At 49.4% G+C, this 25,856-nt stretch overlaps 1 protein-coding gene and 1 pseudogene across 2 annotated transcripts; both read left to right on the plus strand.

Moving 5' to 3' along the window:
- The first annotated feature begins 480 nt into the window (after positions 1–480).
- On the plus strand, positions 481–579 carry LOC114211460 (U6 spliceosomal RNA; annotated as a pseudogene).
- A 9,086-nt stretch (positions 580–9,665) lies between these two features.
- On the plus strand, positions 9,666–13,626 carry THY1 (Thy-1 cell surface antigen). 2 transcript variants are annotated; one of them, XM_088017863.1, is made up of 4 exons: positions 9,666–9,735; positions 11,991–12,051; positions 12,554–12,889; positions 13,460–13,626. In XM_088017863.1, the coding sequence occupies exons 2-4, from the start codon at positions 12,015–12,017 to the stop codon at positions 13,570–13,572; spliced, it is 486 nt and encodes a 161-aa protein (XP_087873989.1). In that variant the 5' UTR covers positions 9,666–9,735; positions 11,991–12,014; the 3' UTR covers positions 13,573–13,626. The 2 variants fall into 2 exon arrangements, with proteins under 2 accessions (XP_087873989.1, XP_027961770.1); XM_028105969.2 differs by lacking the exon at positions 9,666–9,735 and adding an exon at positions 9,741–9,825.
- The last annotated feature ends 12,230 nt before the right edge of the window (positions 13,627–25,856 follow it).

Consider the following 25,856-nt stretch of genomic DNA (forward strand, 5'->3'; position numbering starts at 1 on the left):
ATCAGACAAGAAAAAGAAATAAAACACATCCAAATTGGTAAGGAAGAAGTAAAACTGTAACTATTTGCTGATGACATGATACCATAAAGTGAAAACCCTGAAGACTACACACACATACACACACACACACACACACACACACACACAAGCAATCTGTTAGAATAAACAAATTCAGCAAAGTTTCTGTATACAAAATTAATATAGAGAAATCTGTTGTGTTTCTACACACCAATAATGAACTAGCAGAAAGAGAAATTAAGAAAACAATCCCATTTACAATTGCATCAAAAAGAAAAAAATACCTAGGAATAAATTTAACAAAGGAGGTGAAAGAGCTATACTCTGAAAACTATAAGATATTAATGAAATTGAAGATGACTCAAATAATGGAAAGATATACCACATTTATGAACTGAAAGAATATTGTTAAAATGATCATACTACCCAAAGCAACCTACAGATTCAATGCAATCCCTATCAGTGCTCACTGCAGCAGTACGTATACTAAAAGTGAAACAATACAGAGAAGATTAGCATGGTCCCTGCACAAGGATGAAATGCAATGCAATCCCTATTAAAATACCAGCAGTATTTCTCACAGAACTAGAACAAAAATCCTAAAATTTTTATGGAACCACAAAAGACCCCAATAGCCAAAGCAATATTGAGAAAAAAGAACAAAACTGGAGATATCACAGTCTCAGATTTCAAACTTTACTACAAAGCTATAGAAAACAAAACAGTACAGTACTGGTGCAAAAACAGATACACAAATCAATGGCACAGAATAGACAATCCAGAAATAATCCCACACTTATACTGTCAATCTTTGACAAAGGAGGCAAGAAGATACAATGGCTAAAAGCAATCTTTGCTAAGTGGTGTTGGGAAAACTAGACAGCTACATGCAAAAGAATGAAACTGGACCATTTTCTCAAACCATATACAAAAATAAACTTAAAATGGATTACAGACCCAAATGTAAAACCTGAAGCCATAAAAATCCTAAAAAAAAAAAAAAAAATAGGCGGTAACCTCTTAAACATCAGTCTTAGCAATATTTTTTTTAATTTGTCTCCTCAGGCATTGGCAATAAAAGCAAAATAAACAACTGGGACTACATCAAACTAAAAAGCTTTTGCACAGTGAAGAAAACCATCAACAAAATGAAAAGGCAACCTCCTGAATGGGGAAAGGTATTTGCAAATGATATATCTGATAAGGAGTTTAATATCCAAAATATATAAAGAATTCATACAACTCACCTCCAAAAACAAACAAAAACAATCAACGTTATTTTAAAAAATGGCCAGAGAACCTGAGTAGACATTTTTCTTTTCTTTTTTTTCTTAAAGATTTTATTTATTTATTTGACAGAGAGAGACACAGCGAGAGCAGGAACACTAGCAGGGGGAGCGGGAGAGGGAGAAGCAGGCTTCCCGCTGAGCAGGGAGCCCGATGTGGGACTCGATCCCAGGACCCTGGGATCATGACCTGAGCCGAAGGCAGACGCTTAACGACTGAGCCACCCAGGCACCACTGAATAGACATTTTTCCAAAGAAGACATAGCATGACCAACAGACACGTGAAAAAGATGTTCAACATCACTAATCATCAGGGAAATGCAAATCACAACCACAATGAGATTACCCCACACTAGTCAGTATGGCTAGTATCAAAAAGCCAAGAAATAATAAGCATTGGCAAGCATGTGGAGAAAAGGGAACCCTGGTGCACTGTGGGTAGGAATGTAAATCGGTGCAGCCACTATGGAAAACAGTATGGAGGTTCCTTAATAAATTAAAAACAGAACTACCATATGATCCATCAATTCCACTTCGGGGTATTTATGCAAAGAAAATGAAACACTAACTTGAAAAGATATAGGCACCCCTATGTTTATTGCAGCTTTACAATAGCCAGGATATGGAGGCAACCTATGTGTTCACTGACAGATGATTGGATAAAGATGTGGTAGATGTACACAATGGAATATTACTCAGCCACAAAAAAGAAACATGGATGGTATTATGTGAAGTGAAATAAGTCAGACAGAGAAAGACAAATACCATAGAGTTTCATTTATATGTGAAATCTAAAAAACAAAACAAACAAAAAACCAGAAACAGACATAAATACAGAGAACAAACTAGTAGTTGCCAGAGAAGAGGGAGATGAGGGAATGGGCAAAATAGGTGAAGGGAATTAGGAGGTATAAACTTCCAATTATAAAATAAATAAGTCACAGGGATGAAAAGTAGAGCATAGGGAATACAGTCAACAGTACTGTAATGCCTTTGTATGATGACAGAGGATAACTACACTTACCATGGTGAGTGTTTCATAATGTATGTAATTGTGGGATCACTGTGTTGTACACCTGAAACTAATATTACACTGTATGTTAACTGGAATTTAAATAGAACGTTTAAAAATATGTATGTCAACTATATGCCAGATAGATAGATGATAGATAGATAGATAGATAGACAGACAGACAGACAGATAGATAGATAGATAGATAGATAGATAGATAGATAAAATTGAGAAGTAACTTCGTGCTGGGGCTCCAGAGAGATACAGCAGTAAACAAGACAGACACAGACCCTGACCTCAAGGCAGTGTCTATCATACCACCTTGCTTCCCCAGAAGCTGGCCTCTACCACCCTAGCCTGACTCTGAACACACTACAAGAGTAAAAACAACGTGGGCAGGAAAGGGTCTGCATGGCCCTGTGTTCATCCCCTATTCTGACTCTAGAGTAATCTTTCTAAAGAATGCATCTCTCTGGCCATTTCACACCCTTCCTGTAGACCACCGATGATTCCCCATCACCCACACCCAAACAGACAAGGGCTTTCTTGGAAGGCTCTTCCCCATTTTTCCAGTGTCCCCTCTCAACAGTCACTGCCTCAGACAACCCCAAACTGCCTGCATTTTCCCACACCCACTTTGCTTTGTCTCTATGTCTTTGTTCATACCATCTCCTCTGTCTTAATGCCCTTCCTTCTCTTCATCTGATTTATTTATCTATTGCTGTGTACCAAACCACTCAGACTAGTAACTAAAGGCAACAACAATTCTGTGAATCGGTAGTTTGGTTAGAGATCAGCTGGAACAGTGCATGCATATGCTCCAAACTGAGTTGACTGGGCTCACCCATGCACTGTGGTCAGCTAACAGGTGCACTGGGGCTGGATGCTCTAAGAGGGGCTCACGCAGTGTCTAGTCACAGGGTGAAGCTGCCAGCCGGAGCATTTCAGCTCAGGTCTCTCCCCACGGCTAGCCTGGGCTCCTCACATGCCAAGTGGGTTCCAAGAAGCAATCCCTAATGGGCAACCACTTATGAAGTCTCTGCCTGTGTCACATTTGCTGAGGTCACATCTGCTGAGGACTAAAGCATGTCATATAGTTAGCCCAGAATCAGTGTGGAAGAGGTGTGACTCACTGGGGGGGCCATTAATGTAGCAATCTAAGAGTCTGCCCTCTACCCCTACCTAATGCACACACAGCCTTCCACATGTGAAATTTATGCATCCTTCCCAAAACACCCAAAATAGTATCCAATCATACACTGGGCTCAAAGTCCATGATCTCACAATGTGCAGCAAGTCTGGAGGTGGCTGAGCCTCCTGGGGTACAACTCCTCACATGTGGCTCCTTTTGATCCAAAGACCTGTGAACTAATGAGACAAGATGTCTGCCCTCCATGTGCCCAGCATATTGTCGTGAAGCAGGCATAGGATAGCCTCAACAGATATTCCCATTAAAAGAGAGAGAAATAAGGAGGCACATAGTGATCACTGATTCAAAGCAATTTTGAAATCCAATCAGATTCTGTTATCAGGACCCTTCCTTTGGAAGGCAGGGATGTTATTTGAATAGAGTACAGTTCTCCTTGGCATCTAGTTACACCTGCTGGGCTCCTGGTTCTGCCCTCTGAGAAGATTTTCTTTTCCATAAGAGAAGGCCCTTGTGAATATTGGCCAGTCTACTATCCATAGATAGCTGGTGGCCCAGAGGCCTCTTTTCGCCTTTTAACTATTTCAGTTCCTTTCAGCCCAAACTCCCATAGAATCTTTTCCAAAACAATAATCTTCGAAACTTTATGGTTTTTCTACAAGTATTATTGGGTTCACTTCTTGCTCCAAAAGCCACATATACAGTTAATTTCAAGAAGACTCTACTTCAACTATAAAACGACATCTTTACTATTCTTAGAGACCCTTTTGTTTAACTGAGAAGGTCTACTAGGCACCACCTTAAATCCTCTTGGGGTCTTAACAAAGGTTCTATAATTCATGCCCTTGATTTCATCTTTACCTTTAGGCCAGTTCTTACTTGGGGAATCTGCTGCCTGCTGGAGAGACTGGAAATGAGAACTAGTTTTCCTTTCCAACCCAGCAAACTAGACAGATCCTTATTTAGCTCATCTCTCCCTTATAACACCTGACATGCCAGCTGGAAGCACCCAGATGGCACTTTTAACAAAATCTCACCTCTACATCTCTTAAGCCAAACCCACAAATTCATTAGGCACACTTTATGCCAGTGGCCTCAACACTATATAATACTGATCAGCCTTGGTCCAAGCAGTTTCCAGCTCCCTTTCCAGGGCACTCACAACTCTTGCTGCCTCTCATTCAAGCCTTCACCCACCATCCAGTTCCAAATGTCACGTTTGAGCTTTTAAGACAACACCACAATTCTAGGTGCCAATTTAGGTATTATATTTGTTTGTTACATATGTTTGTTACATAACAAACCACCTAAAACAATAGCTTAAAACAACCACCATATTGTTAACCTCATGAATTCTGTGGACAGGTTTGTCTCTGTCCCACAACATCTGGGGCCTCAGCTTGAAAATGTGAGCATCTAGGTGGATAACTCAAACAGCTTTGGTGCTAAGATTATCTGGAAGCTTCTTTAACTACATGTCTGGAGCCTGGGTTGAAATGACTCTGAAGGTTAACTTCTCCTGGGACTGTCTACCAAAGTGCCTACATAATGCCTCTCCATGTGACTAGGGCTTCCTGACAGCATGGCCTCAGGACATTCAGGCATTTTATACAGTGGCCATAAGAGGGAGTATTCCAGCAAACAAAATAAAAGCTATATGGCCTTTTAAGATCTAAATTCAAAAGTCTTGGGGCACCTGGGTGGCTCAGTCGGTTAAGCATCTGCCTTCACTCAGGTCATGATCTCAGGGTCCTGGGATCAAGCCCCATGTTGGGCTCTCTGCTCAGCAAGGAGTCTGCTTCTACCCCTCCCTCTGCCACTCCCCTCCCCCCGGCTTGTGCACTCTCTCTCTCAAATAAATAAATAAAATCTTTTTTAAAAAAATAAATAAATAATCAAAAGTCTTTTAGCATCATTTCTGCCATATTCTATTGACTGAAGCAGTTACCTCCCCATTGAGATTCATGAGGGGACACAGACTTTACTTCTTGATGAAGCGATACCAAAGAATTTGTATCCAGGTTTTAGAACCACTTTAGTAGGCTTACCTGGGATGGTTTATTTCTGTTCTATGTGGCATCAGTTTGGATTACACATGCTTTTGTGATCACTCATGTGGCAGTCAACTGGGGGCTAGTTGATCCCAAATGGTGGTTGATATAAACTGAGGCACCTCAGTTTATATGGCCAAGCCCAGAATAAACGTGGAAGGGAATCACACAAAAGGCATGGGTACTGGGATGCATGATTCATTGGAGACCATTAATGTAACAATCTACCATACCTGGGCAACTCTCGTTCATCTTTAAAGACTCAATTCATATCTCACCTCCCTCTCTGACAAACTGGGTCATCACTTGCCCCTCCTTTGTGGTCCCACAATACTCTATACACATCCTACCATTGCCCTTACCCTACTGCTTTCTAACTATCTCTATACCATTTCTGTCTCCACCATTGGACAAGCCTTTGAAGGTAGAGATTGTGCTCTGTTGATCTGTGTAATTCCAGGGTCTAGCCCTGTGCCTAGAACATTGCACCTAGATCAATAATGTCTTTTAATTACTTAATTATACACCCATGAATAAAGTTTTTGAATAAATGTTGAGGGGCGCCTGGATGGCTCAGTCAGTTGAGCCTCTGACTATTGATTTTGGCTCAGGTCATGATCCCAGGGTCCTGGGAACAAATCCCATGTTTCTCTCCCTCTCCTTCAATCAATCAATCAATCAATAAAATGTCAAATATTATATCTCCATTGGTTCTCTGTCCTCTTGCCCTCTGCCCTGTGTTCTAAGAGATAACTTTTATTCTTTGTCATACTCTCCAACCAAATATGCACTTCTTCAGAGAGTGACCTCACTTGGGGAGCTAACCTCAACTAGAGATTAGGAGAGGAAGCAGAGTGTAGAGCCCTTGATTCCAAGATTTTTGAATTTCATAGACTAGTCACGTTTTCAAAGAAATTTGCAGCTCAACAAGAAGTTACCAAATTTCTTTTTTTCTTTTTTTGCCTTTGGACATTAAAAACACACATGCCTTCTATCACCAACCACCGCCACTTCAAAGAAGCAAACAGATATAACCTTAGCATGAAAGCATAGGCCTTCCCAAGGAAGGGCAGGTATGTGGCATAAGACCTCAATTAGCCCCAAATTAGGACTCAACAGTATGTGCTTTCTTGACATGAAAAATCTGGAGCACCTCAATAGCCTAACCACAAGTCCTCCTTCCAACTTAGTTTCTGCTAATAAGTTCCCCTAGCCAATCAGCCCTCCTTATCATGGGGACGAGGCATAATTCCTGATTATCTCTGAGTAGTGGGCTTCAGTTCCATGCCAACCCACAGAATTATTCAGCAAGCCATTGTTTAACAAACAAAGCCTTACCTCCCATAGCTACTGGTTGTTCACTCCGCTCCTGTGCAACTTCTGTGTGTGGTGTCCTCCTCTGGGCTGTGAGTATACATGACTAATAAGCTACCGTCCATCTCATCTGTCTGGTGTCAGGGGTCATGTGTTCAGCCATCTCCAAAACCCAGGGGTAAAAATCCCTCCCTTATCAACACAGTGAAGAGGAGGTGATCAGAACAAGGGAGCAACCTCGCAGCTATGTTTAGACTATCCCCCACTGTACTTGCTTTTCTTGTTCACCACGGACCAGTGAAATCAGTCTAGTAGAAGTCAGAAGGCCCACCCTGGGAGCAGTGGAGAGCATTACATGTGGAGTCAGGAGATCTAGGATATAGCCAGTCCTAGTAGTGCTCCAAAGTATTTGTTGGTCCTTTGACAAATCCTTCCCCTCTTGGACCTCAGTCCCCAGCTATAAAATGATGGGATGGCTTCTGTCACTCTGTGACAGACAACTGCCATACCTTCTAGAGTCCACACTCCCCTCCCCTTCCTGAACTAAAGTGCTTGGGGACCTAGAAAGTAGGCCAGGTCCTCATAACCTTATCAAAATAGCACAGCTAGGTCTTCCATCCAACAACACTCAGAGACTCCGCCCTAGAGTAGGAAATAGCAGCCAGGGTCGTGTCCAGCCAGAGCCCAGATATCGTCTGTAGTTAGGAGGCCTCTGGGTATCCACATGTTCTGCCAAAAAAAAAAAAAGGAACTGTCTCCAGTCCCATCCATATGTGTGCCTGTGCGTGCATGTGTGTGTGTGTGTGTGTGTGTGTGTGTGGGAGAGAGAGAGAGAGAGAGAGAGCGAGAGAGGAGGGTTAGGCCCCAGCCTAAAGCAACTGTGCTCTAATAGGAAAGACCCCCCTGGACTGAGAATCAGAAAGCTGTTAACCAGGAGAGACCACATATGTGCATTGACAGGGAGGAGGCCAGTGTTTCTGGAATGTAACCAGAAGATGAATGGGCAAGATGAGATAGTGGTGAAGGCTGACAGCCAGGAGCCAGGACATCCAGGGCCTTAAAAATCATTGTGCAGACAATGATAAGCCAGGTGACCTGATCTCTGAAGAGAGACGGTCTTACCAGACCAGCGTTCTGCACTCCCCAGACCCTGTGGAGCTTGTGAAAAGTACAAACACAGGCAGCGTACTGCTAGACGAGGGAGATCCCAGGCAGGCAGGGACAACTTCATTTTTCATAAACCTCCCCCATCCGCCGCCGGAGCTTCTTTTGTTTACCCCAGTGACTGGCCCCTAGATTGGACCATCCTCGAAGCTCGTTCCAGTTAGGAAGTCCCATCACTCTGAGTGCCGGGAGGCCACCTAACCTCCCAGGGAGGGAGAGGGAAGTGAATCTCCCACTTGCTAGCCCAGGGATGACTTCTAACAGTAGCACTGCAGTAATGGAAACTGCAGTTAAGGTGCCAGGCTGACTTCTGTGAAGAAATAGGAGAATGGGCAGGCAGATGGCAGGGAGGTAGGGCCAGCCCACAGGATGTCCCAGCCAGAATTCACAAAGAGGCCATGAGGATGCAAATCAAACAAATAAACCTTTGACTAAAAAAATTCACTTCACCTGTGGGTGGGAGAGACAAGTCATTGGCACTGGCCATGAGAAAAAAAAAAAGAAAGAAAGAAAGAAAAAAGATCCAAAGGCTTCTGGTGACTTGAAATTGAATTGATAGGGCTAGGGGCAGTGCCTCGCGGGATTCAGAGCCTGGTTTCCTCTATTCCTTTCTAGATGGTCCTGTCTCCTCCCCTTCCCCCGCAGTTCCACAGTGTCCCCTCCCACTGGGCTGGGATGCAAGGGTGGAGTGCCTCAGCACTGAGGACATGGGGTTCCACAGCCCAGGGTGACTGGCCAGTTCTCCCACTTACGAGCCATTGAAACAGGATGCGGAGTGGGATGGGATGAACCCAGCACATTGTCGTGGGGTCAACACAGCCATGGATGTAATGCGCCTGGCGCAGTGCTCGGTAGAAAACAGTACTCCTTCTCTTGTCTGAAGACCAGACAAACAGACACTCTCAGGGTCGAGGTGGGGCAGGAGGAGCGGGGGGAGGGTCAGGATGAGTATATGAAATCGAGAACATTCTAGCTTTCTGTTCTGGGAGGTGCCAGCCCAGGAACTGAGGGAGACTGAGTGCCCCAGAGCAGAAAGCCCCTGAAGGATCGGGTGTCCTAGTATGGATGAGGGAGTGGGGCAGGGCTCAGGACCAGGAAGGATGGGATGCAGCGCCTGCCTTGCCTCTGAAGGGCTGCTCCAATGTGGAAAAACACCCCACCATCTTCCCTTGGAGAGAGCCTGGAATATTCCAACTCCTAAACTTCTCACTGGAGGCTCCAAGGAGGTGGGCTCCAGCTGAAAAGGAAAGGAGGAGGCGGGAGGAGGCGGGGCACTGACCAAAGGGGAGGGTTGCTGGCCTGCATCCTCCACTCCCTTACCCCTTGGTTTTCCCACAGGCTTCTGAAGCCTAAGTCAGAAGAAAGGGTTAAGACCTAAAATGGGGAGCAATCATTTCGGGGTTCTGGAAGGCAACTAGCGTTCCCCGCATTGCCCCACCCTGATCCTCGGGGCCCTGAGCCCTCCTATCCCTGGCCTGGCCTGCCAGCCAGAGGGTGAGGTCCGCCTTCTGCGGCAGACGGCCACTCTCCCACGTCTATACCGGACCGCCTCCTCCTTCCTCCTCCCGCTGCCATCCTTCCTCGCTACCCACCCCCCCAGTCTCTGATTGGCCGCGTCCCCGGGCCCTCCCCGCTCCTCCACTCCCACCCCTGGTGAAAACTGCGGGGCGCGGGCAGGGTGCTGCCACTGGAGGCGGCGGCGCATCCGGGGGAGGCTGCAGCAGCGGAGGACAGGAGCCCAGGTGGGAGCCGGAGCCAGGGCGGGACCCGGGGCGCTGGGAGAGGCCCCAAGCGCCCAGGCAAGCCCTCCCAACCCGAGGCTTCGAGAAAAGGTTCGGGGGCGCCCTGGCAAGGAGCCTCGCGGTGCTTGGGTAGGGGGGTCTGCTTCCCAGGTAGGGGGGAGCGGGACGCAACTGCTGCAGGTCAGGGGCCGTGCCGCACCCTGCCTTTTATGGAAGGCGCTCCCCGGTTTTCACCCCCTAAGGGGACGGTTGCCTGGGGCTGGGGCGCAGGAGGAGAACCGGGACGAAAAGCGCCAAGGACGGCCTTGGGTTCTGTTCTCCACGCAGACGTCCCCAAACCTAGCTCGCAAAGGCGTGGGGTGGGGGCCGTGACATTGCGGGAGAGAACGGATGACCGAGAGCTGGAGGGAATCTCTGCCCTGCGACCTCTCGCAGCGGGCTGGGTGCGGGGCGTCAAAGGACAGGGAAACCGCAGTGCCGCGGGGCGGGGACTGGAAGGCGGGCCGACGGGGGAGGGGAGAACTGGGAAAGGAGGAGAGGGGGAAGGGGAACCTCAATTGGGAGAGGAGACGGGTGGAATACGGAAACGGAATGAGGGTGGGGCTAGTCGCACGGGGGTGGGGGGTGCGGGGACTGGAGAGGGAGGGAGTGCAGAACTTGTCTGGGTTCTGGGCTGCGGGGACACCAGGCAGAGGAAACGAAAACATCTGTGCCTCCCCTGCCGCTCTCCACCTGTCCCTTTGGCTCTCCATCCCTCTCCAGCCCCAGCCCCATTTCATCCCCGTTCTAGCCCAGGCTTCCCCTTTTCCCTCCTAGATCTCGAGCTCGCACCTCCGTAACTCAGTGTGTGCGAATCAAAGCCAGATGCCGACCCCCTCTCTTCCCCAGCAGCACCCCGGGGACCCTCTCGGGTTTTATTTCCAAAGAGTGTACCGACTGCAGGGTGCTGCAGGACCCCAGCCTGGCCGGGCCGGCAGGACAGAGCGCCAAGGGGGCCTTGGATGCAGCCAGCGGTACATCCATCAGGGCCCCACGGGCCCTCCAAGGCGCAAGCCCCTCCTGTGTGGCCTCTCCCTGGCCAGCATCAGTGTGGACAGGCCAGGCTACCTGCTCTGTGACACCAGGGCGTTGATCCAGACTAGGCTTTGTAAAAAGGCAGGGCACAGAGCTTAGGCAAGGAGTCTACTGAAGCCAGACTGGAAAACAGCAGGCCCAGGAGGCCTGCCCAGAGAGCTGGACATTTGGAAACATCTTGGTTCCTATGCAATCAGAGAACATATGCAATCAGAGAGCACTGTATGCCTTAGCTGTGTGCCGACTACCGGGCCCATCTGGAAGCACCTTAGCCACACAGCCCTTTCTAGAGGAGGGGAATTAACATTTAGGGGTCACTCACTATGGAGCAGTCCTAGTGGCAGATGTTTGTCATTCTTCTTAATCCCCATCACAACCCTGTGGGTATCTAAAGTTCCTTCCTTCATTCATTCAGGATCTTTTGAGCATCTATTATATGCCAGGAATTGTCTGGGCATTAGGGATTTTCTTCTGAACAAGAAACAGAAAATTACCCGAATGGGGAGATCTGGGTAGAGTTTTAGTGTTGCCAGATAAAAAGAGTTCTGGGGATTGCCTGCACAACGATGTGAGTGAATACAACACCACCGAATCGTACACTTAAAAATGATTAAGACAGGGGCACCTGGGTGGAGCAGTCAGTTAAGGCACTGACTCCTAGTTTCAGCTCAGGTCGGGATCTCAGCGTCCTGAGATCAAGCCCTGGGTCACACTAGGCAGGGGGCACAGATCTGCTTGAGACTCATTCCCCCTCCCTCTCCCTCTGCTCCTCCCCCCTCCCTTGCACACGTGCTCTCTCTCTCTCTCTCTCTAAAATAGACAAAGCTTTTTAAAAAATGATTAAGGTAGTAAATTTCGCACTAGCTCTACTTTGCCACAATTAGGAAATAGGATGTCCCTGCCTTCCTGAAGGAAAAAGGAAATGGTCAAAATCACTTTATTCCAAGTTTTCCACACAGAGACATACCATCATACGGTGTGTTCTCCCTCCCCTTACTCTCCCCAAGGGGGGAAGCACCAAGTGGCAGTGTCATGTTCACTCACAAGTGGGAGGGGAGGACTGCAGAGAGAAGCTTTCATGCCTGCCATGGCCATGTGTCCCAGAGGCCTCCAGCCCTAGCAGTAAGTGTGGGTCCACCTGCCCCATCTCCTGGCTGATTCCTATACTGTCGCACCCCCAGATCAAGGACTGAGCTTCGGGCACCATGAACCCCACCATCGGCTTCGCTCTTTTGTTGACAGGTACTGGTCAAGGGGCAGGGCTGGGATTCCAAGCACCTTGGCTTTCTTCCCTTCAGAGAAGCTAGCTTCTTCCTCCCAACCTCAGAAGGGGGAGGTGGTTGAGGGAGAGAGGGCTCTTTTTCATCCCTAAATCTGCTGAGTAACCTAGTTCATCTTCCGGCTGCCTGAGGCGGTTTTTGGAAAAAACAGTCCACTGAGTCTGCCCCATACTGAGCTGGAATCTCCAAATGGGAACCAGGAGACTACATCAACTCCCCAAGATCTCCTGCCCCGCCCCCCACCCCAGGAATGCCCAAGAGTAAAGAAGATGAGGGAAGGAGGCTGGGTCTGCAGCACAAAAGTGGAAGTGGCCCACAGGGACCTCTGGGGTGGGGAGAGGGGCCCAAAGAGCAGACCCTTGTGCCCTCCCTGGCCAGGCCATCCTCTCCTATTCCTGTGGGTGGGAGGCCCCCTGCTCTGCAGGCTCCCCCCCCAACTCGGGAGTGGGCACCGCTGGTGCCAGTCTTGCAGGGAGCCCGTGGGCAGAAAGTGACCAGCCTGACAGCCTGCCTGGTGGACCAGAGCCTTCGTCTGGACTGCCGCCACGAGAATACTACTACCTCGCCCATCCAGTATGAGTTCAGCCTGACCCGAGAGAAAAAGAAGCACGTGCTCTATGGCACTATGGGGGTGCCTGAGCACTCATACCGCTCCCGAACCAACTTCACCAGCAAGTACAACATCAAGGTCCTCTACTTATCCAGCTTCACCACGAAGGACGAGGGGACGTACACATGTGAACTCCGGCTCTCTGGCCAGCCTCCCGTCACCTCCAGCGAGACTGTCTCTGTGCTCAGAGGTGAGGCAAGCTCCCAACAAGGCCAAGTGAGCTGGGAGAGGGAGGCTAGGGAGGAGAGGGCTAGCTAGGACAGCAAGCAGTCCTCTTGGCTGGGCCAGAGACAAGAGGAGCCCCAGAACCTCTCTCCTCCTCCCCCCGCCCAGCAGCTGCTGCCTGGCGCCCTGGGGAACCACTGCCTACTGTGTGCATGGGGGGAAAGGTTGGGGGCACAGTGAGACAGGCGGAACGGTGTCGCAGACACTCCTACCATGACTTGGCAGATCACCTGGCCTCCCCAATCCTCCTCCACCCCCCCCCCAGAAGACAGGGATGACACTAGCTACCTCACCCACAGTTTCCTTTTGAAGATGCTCGATAAAAGATTTAATATGATGTTTGTTCAAGAGCTCAGGAACCTGCAAATGGGAAAAATAGTTGGTTCTCCTAGAGCAGACTGGCCCTGGTTCCAGCTAAGACATCGTGACACCAGCCTGCCCAAGGGAATGGGCCCCAGCTCCGGGCCTGTGCCTGCCTGAATCACAGTCCCCCTTCATTCCTGCCCTGTCCCTCCCCCCCATTCTCTCTCCACAGACAAACTGGTCAAGTGTGAGGGCATAAGCCTGCTGGCCCAGAACACGTCGGGGCTGCTGATGCTCCTGCTCTCCCTGCCTCTCCTGCAGGCCATGGACTTCATCTCCCTGTGATCGCCCAGTCCAGAGACGAGTTGCTGAGCCCCTCCCCGCATCCCTCACCCATCTCAAGGAGCAACGGGGACCCCGCCCCTCATAAGGAATCCCACTGCCGCATGCATCACCTACCTGCCCCCCCGCCCCCCTGCCACCTCACACCCTCTCCGCACGCCACTGGCTGCCTTTTCTTTCTTTTATTTTTTTTTTTTTTTTGGTACTCTTGGTGCCAGAGTTGCTTCTGTCTGGCTTATCCTTCCTTTTCTTTGGGAATTTATGAAAAGGGAAGCCAGGGTTGGGGACGTGATGGGGAGTGAGGGCATGGGGGGGTAGAAGGATAGAGGGGTCCGAGTCCTAGGGGGGCAAGGGGCGGTCATCCTTGCCCACCAGGACCAGCAGCCTGGGAGAGACTTGGAGGAAGAGGAGGTGCATCTGGGCTGGGCACATCCCTCAGCAGGCGGGGATGGTGCCCGAAGACCCCGGATGTGAGGGCACTGCCAAGCATTTGTGGCCCATCACAAGAGGAAAGAACTGAACGTCTCCAGGAGCATCCTCTGCCACAGCAAGAAGCAGTCCTTTTACCACTGCAGAGGTTCCCTAGGGGCCTTGGGCCTGGCGTGGCCCAGTGAAAGAGCAGATTCTGCCTGGGAGCAGTGCTAATGGAGGGCTGGAGACGGGGTAGAAGAGAGGGCCCATCATCCCTCTCTACCTGATGAAAATAAAATTAAGAGCCTACTGTCCCTCACTGCCTCAGCCAGCAGTTGAGAGGGTGGCAGAGGACCAGCCTCCTCCCAGCCTGTCCCAAGGTCCTACGAGCTTCCAGATCTCTGACCTGGAGGCAGTAAGCCAGGCCAGGCGGAGTCCCAGAGCAGAGGAGAGTTTGGCCCAAGTGTTTGGGAGGCTCTTCTTTCCCTGCCGGCTGGCGGCTGAGCCTTCCAACAGCCCTCTGCCCCACACACAGGTCTGGCTTCTCGGGGACCTGGGGGATTGGAGGGGGTCTGAGGCAGCCCATGGAGTGAGACCTGTAGGCAGGACATGCCTTGACAGATGGCTTTTCCCAACACCCAGCTCCCCGCCCCCATCCCGGCAGCTGTACCCTGTCCTGTGACTGTATAGTGCACCACAGCTCATAGTGTCAGTGAGGACAAAGAGAACTGCACAATAAAACCAAGCCTCTGGAGAATGCCTCCCTGCCTTCCTCTGCTTTGCTCCTCCGTCTGTCCCCAGGCCCGCCTCCCTTCCCCTAGCAGCGCATCTAGGAGCTCCGAACTGCCACCTTGAACTCTCCCTCTTCCCTGCCTTCATCAGCCCTTCCCCTCCCCTGTTGCCCCCGGGTCTGGTTTCTCGGGGACCTGGAGGATTGGGGGGGGCAGGGAGCACTGCATGCTGGACTTTTCAGAACCATTCTAACATGGTACATTTGCCCCAATAAATGAATGTTCCATCTCCGCTGACTCACCTGGCAGGAACGACAGACAAACCTGCCCATATGTGGGCCAAGCCACATGGCCCAATAGGCTAACAAGTGCTACGGGGTAGAGTCTGCTTTTTTTTCTTGGATCTGGTTGTTCTCAGAAACGCCCCCTCAAGTGACATCTGCTAGAGAGAGGGGAGGTACTGGGGCACCGAGAGGAAGCATGGGAGGTGGCACAGTGGCAGCCCACATCATCAAGATGTTAGGACAAGCATCTCTTCTTAAATCCGACACACGCCTATATCCAGGACTGGGGGGGGGGAGTGGGGGAGGGGCAGTCTGGGCCTGGCTCCCTCCCCTAAAAGTCAATGAGTAGCATGTGAACATGCGGTCATCCTGGGGGTGCTGGGAGCTAGAATGGGACCACGGGGTGGTCCCAGGGCCCCCCAGAAAGCCTAACCAACCGGCTTTGCCAGGAAATGTGGGAGAAGGGGGTGGACACTATCCAGAGGCTTATTCATTTGGTATTCCTCACGATGTAGGCTGATTCTGAGCACTTACTTAAAGGCCCAGGGTCTAAATTCATGCCACTGGCCCCCACTTTCCCTGACACCTCCTATCGATGCCCATGCCCTGCCAGTGGCCGTGCAGTGACCACGCCCAGAGATGGCAAGAGAAGCCTGCAAGTTGGAGAGGGAGCTGCCTGGATCACCGACCATGAGGCCCACACCACTCAGCATGGCACAGCCAGCCTGGGGTCTCCAGAGAACACCAGGGGACACAGGCTCCTCTTGCTCTGCCCTGCTTGGAGCTTCACGTGCCATGCCAAGAAAATAAAAAGAGCCTTTGTGGGGGAAGGGAGTTTGAATGCCACCCTTGGGGTAGTAAGAGTTAAAGCTGGAAGGAGCTTCTGGAAGGAATTGGGAAGCCATGTGTGAAGCCTCAACTCTGAGAATACCACTGTGTAGAGCCTCCTATGGGGCCTTTGTCATACCCTGGGGTGTGGTTCCCCTGGAGTTTAGCAGCCACACTCTACGGAGGGAGGGTCCTGGGAGATGGTGCTGCAGCCACACCTGGGGGAGGAGAACCTGAGGCCGGCATCGGGTGGGGCTAGCTTGAGAAGCCACAGAGAGGCCATCAGAGAACCAGGGGCTCTAGGAAGGCAGGAAAAGAGAAGGGGAGAATGGGCGGGCGCAGGCACCCTACAGCTTAAAGTCTGGGCCATTAGGCCTCACCATGTAAGTCAAGAAAGAACATGCTGTGGGCTCTCAGAGGCAGGCCACAACAGCCATCTGGTCCTCTCTGAGCAAGTCAGGAGGTCTTATAGAGGCTGCAGGATGGCCACAGTGACATGGCTAATTCTGAAGAGGGCTGGGGCCTGTCCTGGTTCCTGCACACATGCCCCAGGCCCCAACCCATCAACCTATCCCCCACTCCTCCTCACCCCCCTCCTATGTCCCCTTCAGCCATCTCGGTCCCTACCTTGGGGCATGGAATTCTTCTTGGCCGATAGCAACAGAGCCCCTTTCTACACCCCCATTTCTGACTGGATCATCCATGCAGACAGAGGACTAGCTGCAAAGGACACAGTGCAAGGGTCTCTCCAACATCTAGGGACTTCCTCGGGAAGGGCAAGGAGGTCACCATGAGGAGAACGCAGGGACTCTTTCACTGGCCAACCAATAAATCTATATGGTGTCCAGGGGACCTGTGATCTGCATCTTCCAGCCTCCTCCCAGTGTTTGTAGTTTCCATGCTGTGAAGGGCATGTCTGTCTTTACAGGAGAAAGCAGCCACCTCAGGTGAAGAGGAAATGTTGGAGCTGGATCCCTTCGGAGTCCTGGCAAAGCACGGGTGGGGGTCATCAGCTCTCTCCCACGCAACCCAGGACAAAGATGGCATTGCCTTCCTGCCCAGGGCTCTCAGCTTCAGGAGACTCAGGCTCCAAATACTCCCCCCGACCCCTCAGAGAGGAGCATGTCCTATGAAGACTCCCAGGAGACATCATTGCCTGGAGGAAAGGTGTAGAAAGTGGACACACGGTGTAGGGGGGCAACATGGGACCAGTGGAAGAGTTCCATGGAGGCCGAGTGTGGCTCCACAGCCGGAAGGGGCCCTGGCTGGTGGGCAGCGCCCAGCAGTGGGCATGGTCAGTGGAGGCCACCTGCCCAGTCTGCAGGAAAGCAGTTTCCTGAATTCGGTGGGAGCCAGGACCAGATGACCCTGGTCACTTCACTCTTCAATGCCTCACTTCTCTACTGTTCCAAATCACATGGTTGGGCTGGACTCATTTATTTGTATAAAAACATTAAAGACCTGGCTCTGGGCCAAGAGGTAAGACACAGCCTCTGGCTGAGGAAATCTACAGTCCAGTAAGAAGCAAAGAACTAGGGGCGCCTGGGTGGCTCAGTTGTTAAGCGTCTGCCTTCGGCTCAGGTCATGATCCTGGGGTCCTGGGATCGAGCCCCGCATCAGGCTCCCTGCTCAGTGGGAAGCCTGCTTCTCCCTCTCCCACTGCCCCTGCTTGTGTTCCCTCTCTCACTGTGTCTCTCTCTGTCAAATAAGTAATAAAATCTTTTAAATAAATAAATAAATAAATAAAAAGCAGCAGCAGCAGCCTAGGCACAAGGGAACTTTCTGGAATGCTTACATGAATGCATGTTTGCTGGGTCAAAACTCATCAAACTACATATTGAAAATGGGTGAATTTCATTAAATGTCAATGAGACCTCTCGAAGGTACCATGGGAATACGTAAGTAGCCAGGCTAAAGGGCTTCCCAGAGGAGTCATGAGTAGGAGTTAGCACAAAAAGCAGGCTCTACGATTTTATAAGCTGATTACAAAGAAAGAAACGTTATTTTATTTCTTCTATATCCTGAAAAACATGGGAAGAGAGAGGGGAAGCTATTGTGGGTTCAGTCTGAGGACAGGCCTTTGCCTCTCTTCTAGGGCAACTCACCATGGCTGGTTGTTATAACAGCTCCCTGAGCACATGGGCTCATCATCAGGAGCCCCGACCCAATCAGTATTCATTCACACATTCACTAAGTGCACACTCCACGCCAGAAAGTATAATTCCCTGGGCGGGATGATGGGAACAGAACAGTGAACGAGACAGACAAGTTCCTTACCCACAAAACCAACACTGTCTACAGAGGATGGACATTAAGTAAACCAATGAGTAAGTCTGATGAGTATAGACTGAGATCATCTCCATGTAGGAGGTGATAAAGGGACACTTTAGTTAAGACAACCCGGGAGAACCTGAGGAGGGGGCTGTGGGGCAGAGACCTGGAAGAGAAGCCTGCCTTTCCAAGAACAGCAGGAAGTGCATGCAGGCTGAGAGGAACAGTAAGGGCGTGCTCAAGGTGTCCAGGCAAGAGATGGTACACCCCGATGTCCCTGAAGAGGCAGGCGTGAGCCAGGTCCCTTGGGGCACTGCAGGTCACAGTGAAAAGTCTGCATTTTATTCTAAGGGCGACAGGGAGGTGATAAAGGATTTGACCTACCTAATAATGTTTTTAGACGATCCCTCTTGCTGCTCAGTGGGAAATGGATTGGAGAAGGACAACAGTAGAAGGATTGTTATGGCAATCCTAGGAGACGCTACGGCAGCTTGGACAAGAATTGTAGCGGTCAAAGTGGAGGGAAGTGGTGACTTTCAGGTACACACAGTTAAAACTGAGAGGCCTGGTGAAATCTGCATAAGGTCTGTGGATTTTACAACATGTTTCCCCATTCTAACGTATGACAGCTATGTAAGATGTTACCATTGGGAAAACCGGGTGGAGGGTCCACAGGACCTCTTTATGCTATTTTTGCAACATCCCATAAATCTATAATTATTTGTAAATATTTTTTTTTAATTCTCAACAGCAAGCACACACCCAAAAAGAGATGGCAAGTACTAACTCCGGAGGGAGGAATAAAGGAATTCTTATCAGAGCACATTACTCAGCTTGGCTGTAAACAACACTCACGTAGTCATTCTCATGTATAAACACTGAACTGTCATGAGCACGAAACTTTAACCAAAAGTTGTGATAACACAGTCCTGGAGATGCAAGAAGGGTAAGTGTGTTTGGGGGGGCACAAAACAGGCATATAAGAAAGCTAAACCTCATTCCCACGGGTGAAAGTAAACAGATAATACTGAAAACTGAAAACGCAGGAAAGAGTTATCTATATGAGAAATTCTAAAGTACAGACGTAAATGGCAGAAAAACTAACCAAAATAGTTGAGAGTGGTTGCTTTGGGAAACGAGAATTCAGAATGGGGAAACAGACTGCTTTTATGTGATAAACCTAGTAATATAATACTCTTTTTTCTCTATAAATATATCAGTGCTAGGCAATAAAAAATATATTTAAAGAAATATGTTGAAGCCTGCCCCAAAGAACAGAGAGGACTTACTTACTAGTGGTTTGGATGGAAGTGTAAGTCTTGGAAGGAGGGGAGAAAGAATCCCAGATGACCCCTAGGTTTTTGCTTGGGCAGTGAATGGATAATGATGCCATCTGTTGAGATAGAAAAGGCTGGGGGAGTACGGGGGTGGAGAAATGGATGTATTAAATCAGCAATACCCATCAGACATCCAAAGAGAAGTAAAAAGAAGACAGCTGGATATCCCAGTTCTGAGCAGAGGAGAAAAGGTAGCGTTAGAGGTAAAACTTGGGAGACATCAGCATTTGGGTGGTAGGCACTGACCATGGGACAAGTAACATTATGCAGGGAGACATTATAGAGGAATAATCAAGCCTAGGCCTAGAATCTGAGGTGGTCCCATATTTCAAGTTCTGGGGGAAGCAAAGGAGATTAAAGAGGAGCCAGAGAGGGAAGAGGAAAGCCAGGGGTCTGTGGAGCCAGAGAAGGGAAAGTTTTGAAAAAGAGCAATCAACTAGGTCAACTGCTGTTAAGAAGTCAAGTAAGATGATTAAATAAAACTAAAACAAAAAAAGTCAAGAAGATGAAGAGGACCAAGCTGTTGGTGACCCTGGTAGCTAGTCTCCAAAGATGGCCCCCTCAATAAACCATGCCCCTGTTGTAAGCCCTTCCCCTTGAACCTGGCATGGCCCTGTGTTTTGCTTATGACCAACAGCATACGGGAGAAGTCATGCTGCATGACCTCCAAGGCTAGGCATAAGAAGCCTTGCAACTTCCACCTGGTTCTCCAGGAATGCTCACTCCTGGGACGCTCCCTCTTAGAACCCGGCTGCCATTCTGGGAGTTTAAGTCACATGGTGGCCATGCGTAGGCACTCCAGTCACCAGACCCAGCTAAGCTCCCAGCCAATAGCCACCATCAACTGCCAGTCATGTCAGTGCACTGTCTTGGGAAGTCCAGCTCAGCTGAGCCTTTGGATGACTCCAGGCCCAGCTCCTATGGACCGCAACCCGTGAGAAAGAAACCTCAAGTGAGAATTTCCATCAACCACAGCAGCATGACATACATTAATAAATTGTTGAAACCCACTAAATTTTGAAGTGGTTTGTGATATAGCAACAGATAACCAGACAGTAACTTTAACAAGAGCAGTTCAATGGGGTTCTGGTAACAGAAGCCAGACTGCAGTGATGAGTGAGGGTAAGTGGGAGAGTGTGGGCTGCTTTTCCAGGAAGTCTGACTGTGACTGGTGTTGCAGGTGGAGTCCAGGAGAGCTTGGTTTGTTTTTAAGATAGGAGATACTACAGCATGGCTGTATGTTGATGGTGATTATTCCTGGAGCAGAGAAAGATTGACAAAAGAGAAGAAGAAGAAAACAACAAAACTGGGTCCTTAGGAAGCCCAGAGGAAGGGATCTAGAAGGAGGAACCTAGGCAAAGAGGCACGTGGGGAGGTGGGGAGGTTTGTGAACCTGAAGGTGGGAAGGTCAGGGGTTTTCACACAAGCAGCAAGGTCATCGGCTGATTGAGAAGACGGAGGGAAGATGAGACAGGTTGGAGAAAGGTAGATAATATAAAAAAGTCCAGGGGCGCCTGGGTGGCTCAGTTGTTAAGCGTTTGCCTTCGGCTCAGGTCATGATCCCAGGTCCTGGGATCGAGCCCCGCATCGGGCTCCCTGCTCAGCAGGAAGCCTGCTTCTCCCTCTCCCACTCCCCCTGCTTGTGTTCCCTCTCTCGCTGTGTCTCTCTCTGTCGAATAAATAAATAAATAAATCTTTAAAAAATAAAAATAAAAAATAAAAAAGTCCTATCAAAAAGTGGGCGTGGTAGAATTCTAAAAATACCCTCCCAAGATTCCCTACCTCCTAATCCCTGGAGTCCATAAATGAGATGAGATGTCATCCCCATGATTGTGTTATGTTATATGGCACAGTTGATCTTAAAAGAGGGATATTATTGGGGCGCCTGGGTGGCTCAGTCCGTTAAGCATCCGACTCTTGATTTCGGCTCAGGGCACGATCTCAGAGTTGTGAGATCGAGCCCCACATCGATTAAGATTAAGCCCCCCACCCAGGGGCACCTGGGTGGCTCAGATGGTTAAGCCTCTGCCTTCAGCTCAGGTCAGGATCCCAGGGTCCTGGGATCGAGTCCCACATCGGGCTCCCGGCTCAACGGTGAGCCTGCTTCTCCCTTTCCTTCTGCCCCTCCCCCTGCTCATGCTCTCTATCTCTCTGTCTCAGATGAATAAATAAAAAAAAGAAAATCTTTAAAAACAATTTTTAAAAATGATTAACCCCTCCCTTAAGATTCTCTCTCTCCCTTTCCCTCTGCCCCCCACAAAAAGAGAGAGAGAGAGAGAAAGAGAGCGAGACTAACATAATCACACGATCCCTTCAAAAGCAGAGAATAGTCTCTGGCTAGTGGCAGAAGAGAAAGAGAAGCATCCAGAGAGATTTGAAGCACAAGAGAGATTCAACATTCCACTGGGGGCCACTTGAGAAGGAATGTGGGCAGCCTCTGGGAGCAGACAGGAGAGATCCCAACTAGCAGCCAGCAAGGAAACTGGGACCTCATACCTACAGCCATAAGGATTTGGATTCTGCCAACAGCCTAAATGAGTTTGGACGTGGATTTTTGCCCTGAGCCTCCAGATAAGAGCCAGCCCCAACACCACCTTAACTTTGGCCTCGTGAGACTCTGGCCAGAGAACCAGCTGATCCCACCAGGACTTCTGACCTATAGACTGTGTTGTTTTGAGCCACTAAATTTCTGGGCATGAGCCCTGACAGTCAGGACACTCCCCCTCTTGCTGTAGGGCCTTCTGGGGCAGCTCCACCCCTCATGTGGGGGTGACTCAGCCTCTCGGAACCTTCGTGTCCTGAGATGACAACAGCCGTCATCACAGCTCTGGGCTCAGGTTTTGGGGCTTAACGTCTTCATAGTTTCCCGTCATCTAGCCCTGAGCTGTCCAACACGGTAGCCACTAGCTTCAGGTGGCTACTTAGATGTAAACTTAAAGGAATTATATTTACGTAAATTAAATGTTCAGCTCTTCAGTCAGACCAGTCACATTTCAAGCGCCTGAAAGCATATGTGACTACTGGCTGACACACCGGGCAGAGCAGAAATCATCTCCATCCTCACAGAAAGTTCTGTTGGACAGAGCTGGGCTGGACAGTAGATGGGAACCACAGCTGCCTGAACCACTGCCCTTCAGCAGTGGGCTGAACTCATGAAAAGGAGGCAGAACTAAAGGGCCCTTAGGGGAAACCTCTCAGCCCCACTCACCTCCAGCCCCAGGAATGCTCCGAGTACACCAACACCTCTGAGCCCAGAACACAGGGTCGTGAGGCCCACGGAGGGGAAAGTTTCTTCTTACCGCTAGTCTAAGGCACCCCCGCACATATTCTTTTACCTCCTGCCACGGCACAACCGACCATGGAACTCCACGTCCCTCAGAGGAACACAAACACACCCTCACCCGCAAAGGCGTGGTACGCTTCTAACCCTAACCAGCTACTCATATAGTCGTAGCACATGCCAACTCAGTACATTCAGAAACGTCCATATTTGCCTGCTGTGTGGGACATCAATAGGTCTGTAGGATGCTCACAGTCCACCCGGTTCCTTCTCACGTCTATCACCTCCTGTCCTCCCCAGTGCCCTTTGTCTTGCTCCTTGGTTCCTGTAAACACCTGCTGGGCCACAACCCAGCCAACAGTGTTCTGCACAGAACACTCAAAACTCAGGGCAAAGAGGGGCGCCTGCGTGGCTCAGCCAGTTAAGGGTCCGACTCTTGGTTTCGGCTCAGGTCATGATCTCAGGGTCCTGGGATCAAGCCCCACATTGGTTGGGGAGGGGCCGCTCAGTGAGGAGTTTGCTTGTCTCCCTCTCCTCTGCCCCTACCCCTGCTCGTGTTTGCAATCTCTCTCTCTCAAATAAATAAATCTTTAAAAATAAAGAGATAAACTGAGGGCAAAGAAATGCCTCTCTCCCCACTGCCTTCTAAAAAGCAAAAGGTGAGAACACAATTCCCATTCCACCAGATTTAACATTCCTCTCAGCCCAGTGGTAGATACTTGCTTTACACTGAGAAAACTAAAAGCACTTTGTAGTGATTTTCCCAAAGCAAAGACTTGGTCAGCCCTAAGGTGAATTGAAGGCCCTCTCTCTCTAGAAATTGAAAACTGCTTACAACTTTTAAATGCTGGCTTTTCCTGTATCTCCTTACCAAGGTGCCAAAAATCATAGAGCCCAGTCTCGGGCAGGTTCCCCATGTAGAAGTCTCCCCAAAGCTGGCTTAAAGACATGAAGGGACCAGTTGGGACCAGTTGGTTGGGGCCATACCAGTTGGAAGCCAGGAAGGCACTGGATGTTTGGAGAAGAAACTTGGCATGAGGAGAACCCCAACTATATAGCACGTGCATCAAAACAAACTAGATTTACCACACTTGTTGAAACCGTGGGGGCAATCCTAAAAAGGTGCAATCACTCAGGGACGATCATATAGACATTACTGCTAATTTAAGATCTGTAAAATGTTACTGATACCGCCTTTATTTAGCGTGCTGCGTTTTTAGTGTTTGATGTTAGTGAACATAAAATATGTATAAGGCATTTCATAGGATCACTCAGTCCTTCTAATCTGAGTTTTCATCAAGGGTATTCAGATGCAAAACCTCCGACTGTTTCAGCACCTCGACTATCAGTGGTTGGGGGGGAGAAGAATATTGCCTGAGCCAGGAGAAATAGAATAAAAACTTGGAAAGAAGAGAAAAGCATTAGGGATGGAGAGGGGAACCTTAGGGGAACAAAAGAAACAGAATGAAGAAGATGTGGTCCCGGGCGCCTGGGTGGCTCAGATGGTTAAGCGTCTGCCTTCGGCTCAGGTCATGATCCCAGGGTCCTGGGATCGAGTCCCGCATCGGGCTCCCTGCTCCTTGGGAGCCTGCTTCTCCCTCTGCCTCTCTCTCTCTCTCTCTCTGTCTGTCTCTCATGAATAAATAAATAAAAAAAAATCTTTAAAAAAAAAAAAAGAAGATGTGGTCCCCAGCAGATGTAGGGAGTGTGGTGAGATAATATTTCTAAATAGGATGTGGGTTTTTTTCCACAAAGTCTCACTTTAAGCAGCCAAGCCTTTGTGCTTATGCCTCAGTAAAGGGATGAGACAGCAAAAACCAGGGGGAAAAAATGGGAAGCCCCTTCTGGCTTTTGGATTTTAATTGCCTAGGCCCTTAATAAAACAGAAAGGACTCGAAACCTATACAAGAGATGCAGGGACAACACCTTGGGTAAAGCCGGGCCTCCCACTGGCATTACCCCCAGCAGACTAGAGCCAGAGGGGAAGAAATAAGAGCACAGAAGTCGGTGGGTTCTGTCCTCAGGGACCTCAAGCGGTTTCTGAGATCTGATAGCAATAGGGCCCCACCCCAACATCCCGGGTAGAGCCTCAGAAAGGAGACCCGGGCCCAGAGAGAGGAAATGACTGCTGAGGGTAACCTCTTTTGGAGGCAGTTGGAACCCTGACAGCGTCACACGCTCTCTCGCTACCCCAGAATGATTCCTATGCGTGCAAGACTAACCTGGGAGTAGCAGAGACACCAGACCCAAAGAAGCCATGCAAGCAGGAACCAGGCAGTAGACATCTCAGTGGATACCTGGCTGTCCATTTAAGAACAAGGACCACTTCCTCTAGTGCTCTGGCAAATACATATAGGACACTCTCCCAAGATTCAGGCAATCCTTTGGAGAAAGGAGGGGCTACTCCTTCAACCGTCTGAAACTAAGTGTCCACCACTCCCAGTAGAAATGTAGGCATATTACAGAAAAACAACGTTATGTTTCCTGCATCTCTGAGCTGGTAGACTAAGATAATCCCTCTGTAAGAATTCTGGGGGGGAATAGTTGGAAACCAGCAAATGTCCGGCTAGGAAATTGGATAGAGGACACCCTCCACAGATGTAGGGAATGAAGGAATGGGAGCAAACTGAGTGGAGAATGATGAGTTGAAGGTTTGGATGTGTCGAGGGTGAGATGTTGATGGGGTATCCACAGGTATGTCGGGAGGCAGCCAGGTAATGAGGACTGGTGCTCAGGAATGAGGTCTACCTGAAACTATGGGTTGTGGCGTCATGGGGTCCACACATGCAGCAGCTGATGGGTGAGTAGCGGATCACAATGTTCTCATGTGCTCACTACTGCTGAGTTTTTTCACGCATATTAACTCATTTAATCCTCAAGGCAACCCCACGGGGCAGGTCTTCCTACCAACCTCATTTTTTGACATGTGACGAAACAGATAATCAATGTTTCAGGCCTCGGAGCGAGTAACCAGAGGAATCAGAGGTCACCCCAGGAAATCTACAATCTGCACATGGGACAACCACATGCTATAAGCTAGACTAGAAGCAAAGAGGAGAAAGGAGCTGTCAGGAGGAAAACCAGAAAAGCCTTATATCACAAAACCCAAACGAAGAGAGGACTTCAAGGAGCAAATGGTGGGAGG

Source organism: Eumetopias jubatus, unplaced genomic scaffold (genome assembly GCF_037043125.1).
Source record: "Eumetopias jubatus isolate StellerSeaLion01/CBP00866 unplaced genomic scaffold, mEumJub1_p1.0 scaffold_13, whole genome shotgun sequence".
NCBI lineage: Eukaryota > Metazoa > Chordata > Mammalia > Carnivora > Otariidae > Eumetopias > Eumetopias jubatus.

Coding starts and splice junctions, on each gene's coding strand:
- THY1 (XM_088017863.1), top strand. CDS start 12,015: ATGAACCCCACCATCGGCTTCGCTCTTTTGTTGACAG. Junction 12,052..12,553: donor CTTCGCTCTTTTGTTGACAG/GTACTGGTCAAG, acceptor CGCTGGTGCCAG/TCTTGCAGGGAGCCCGTGGG. Junction 12,890..13,459: donor GACTGTCTCTGTGCTCAGAG/GTGAGGCAAGCT, acceptor CTCTCTCCACAG/ACAAACTGGTCAAGTGTGAG.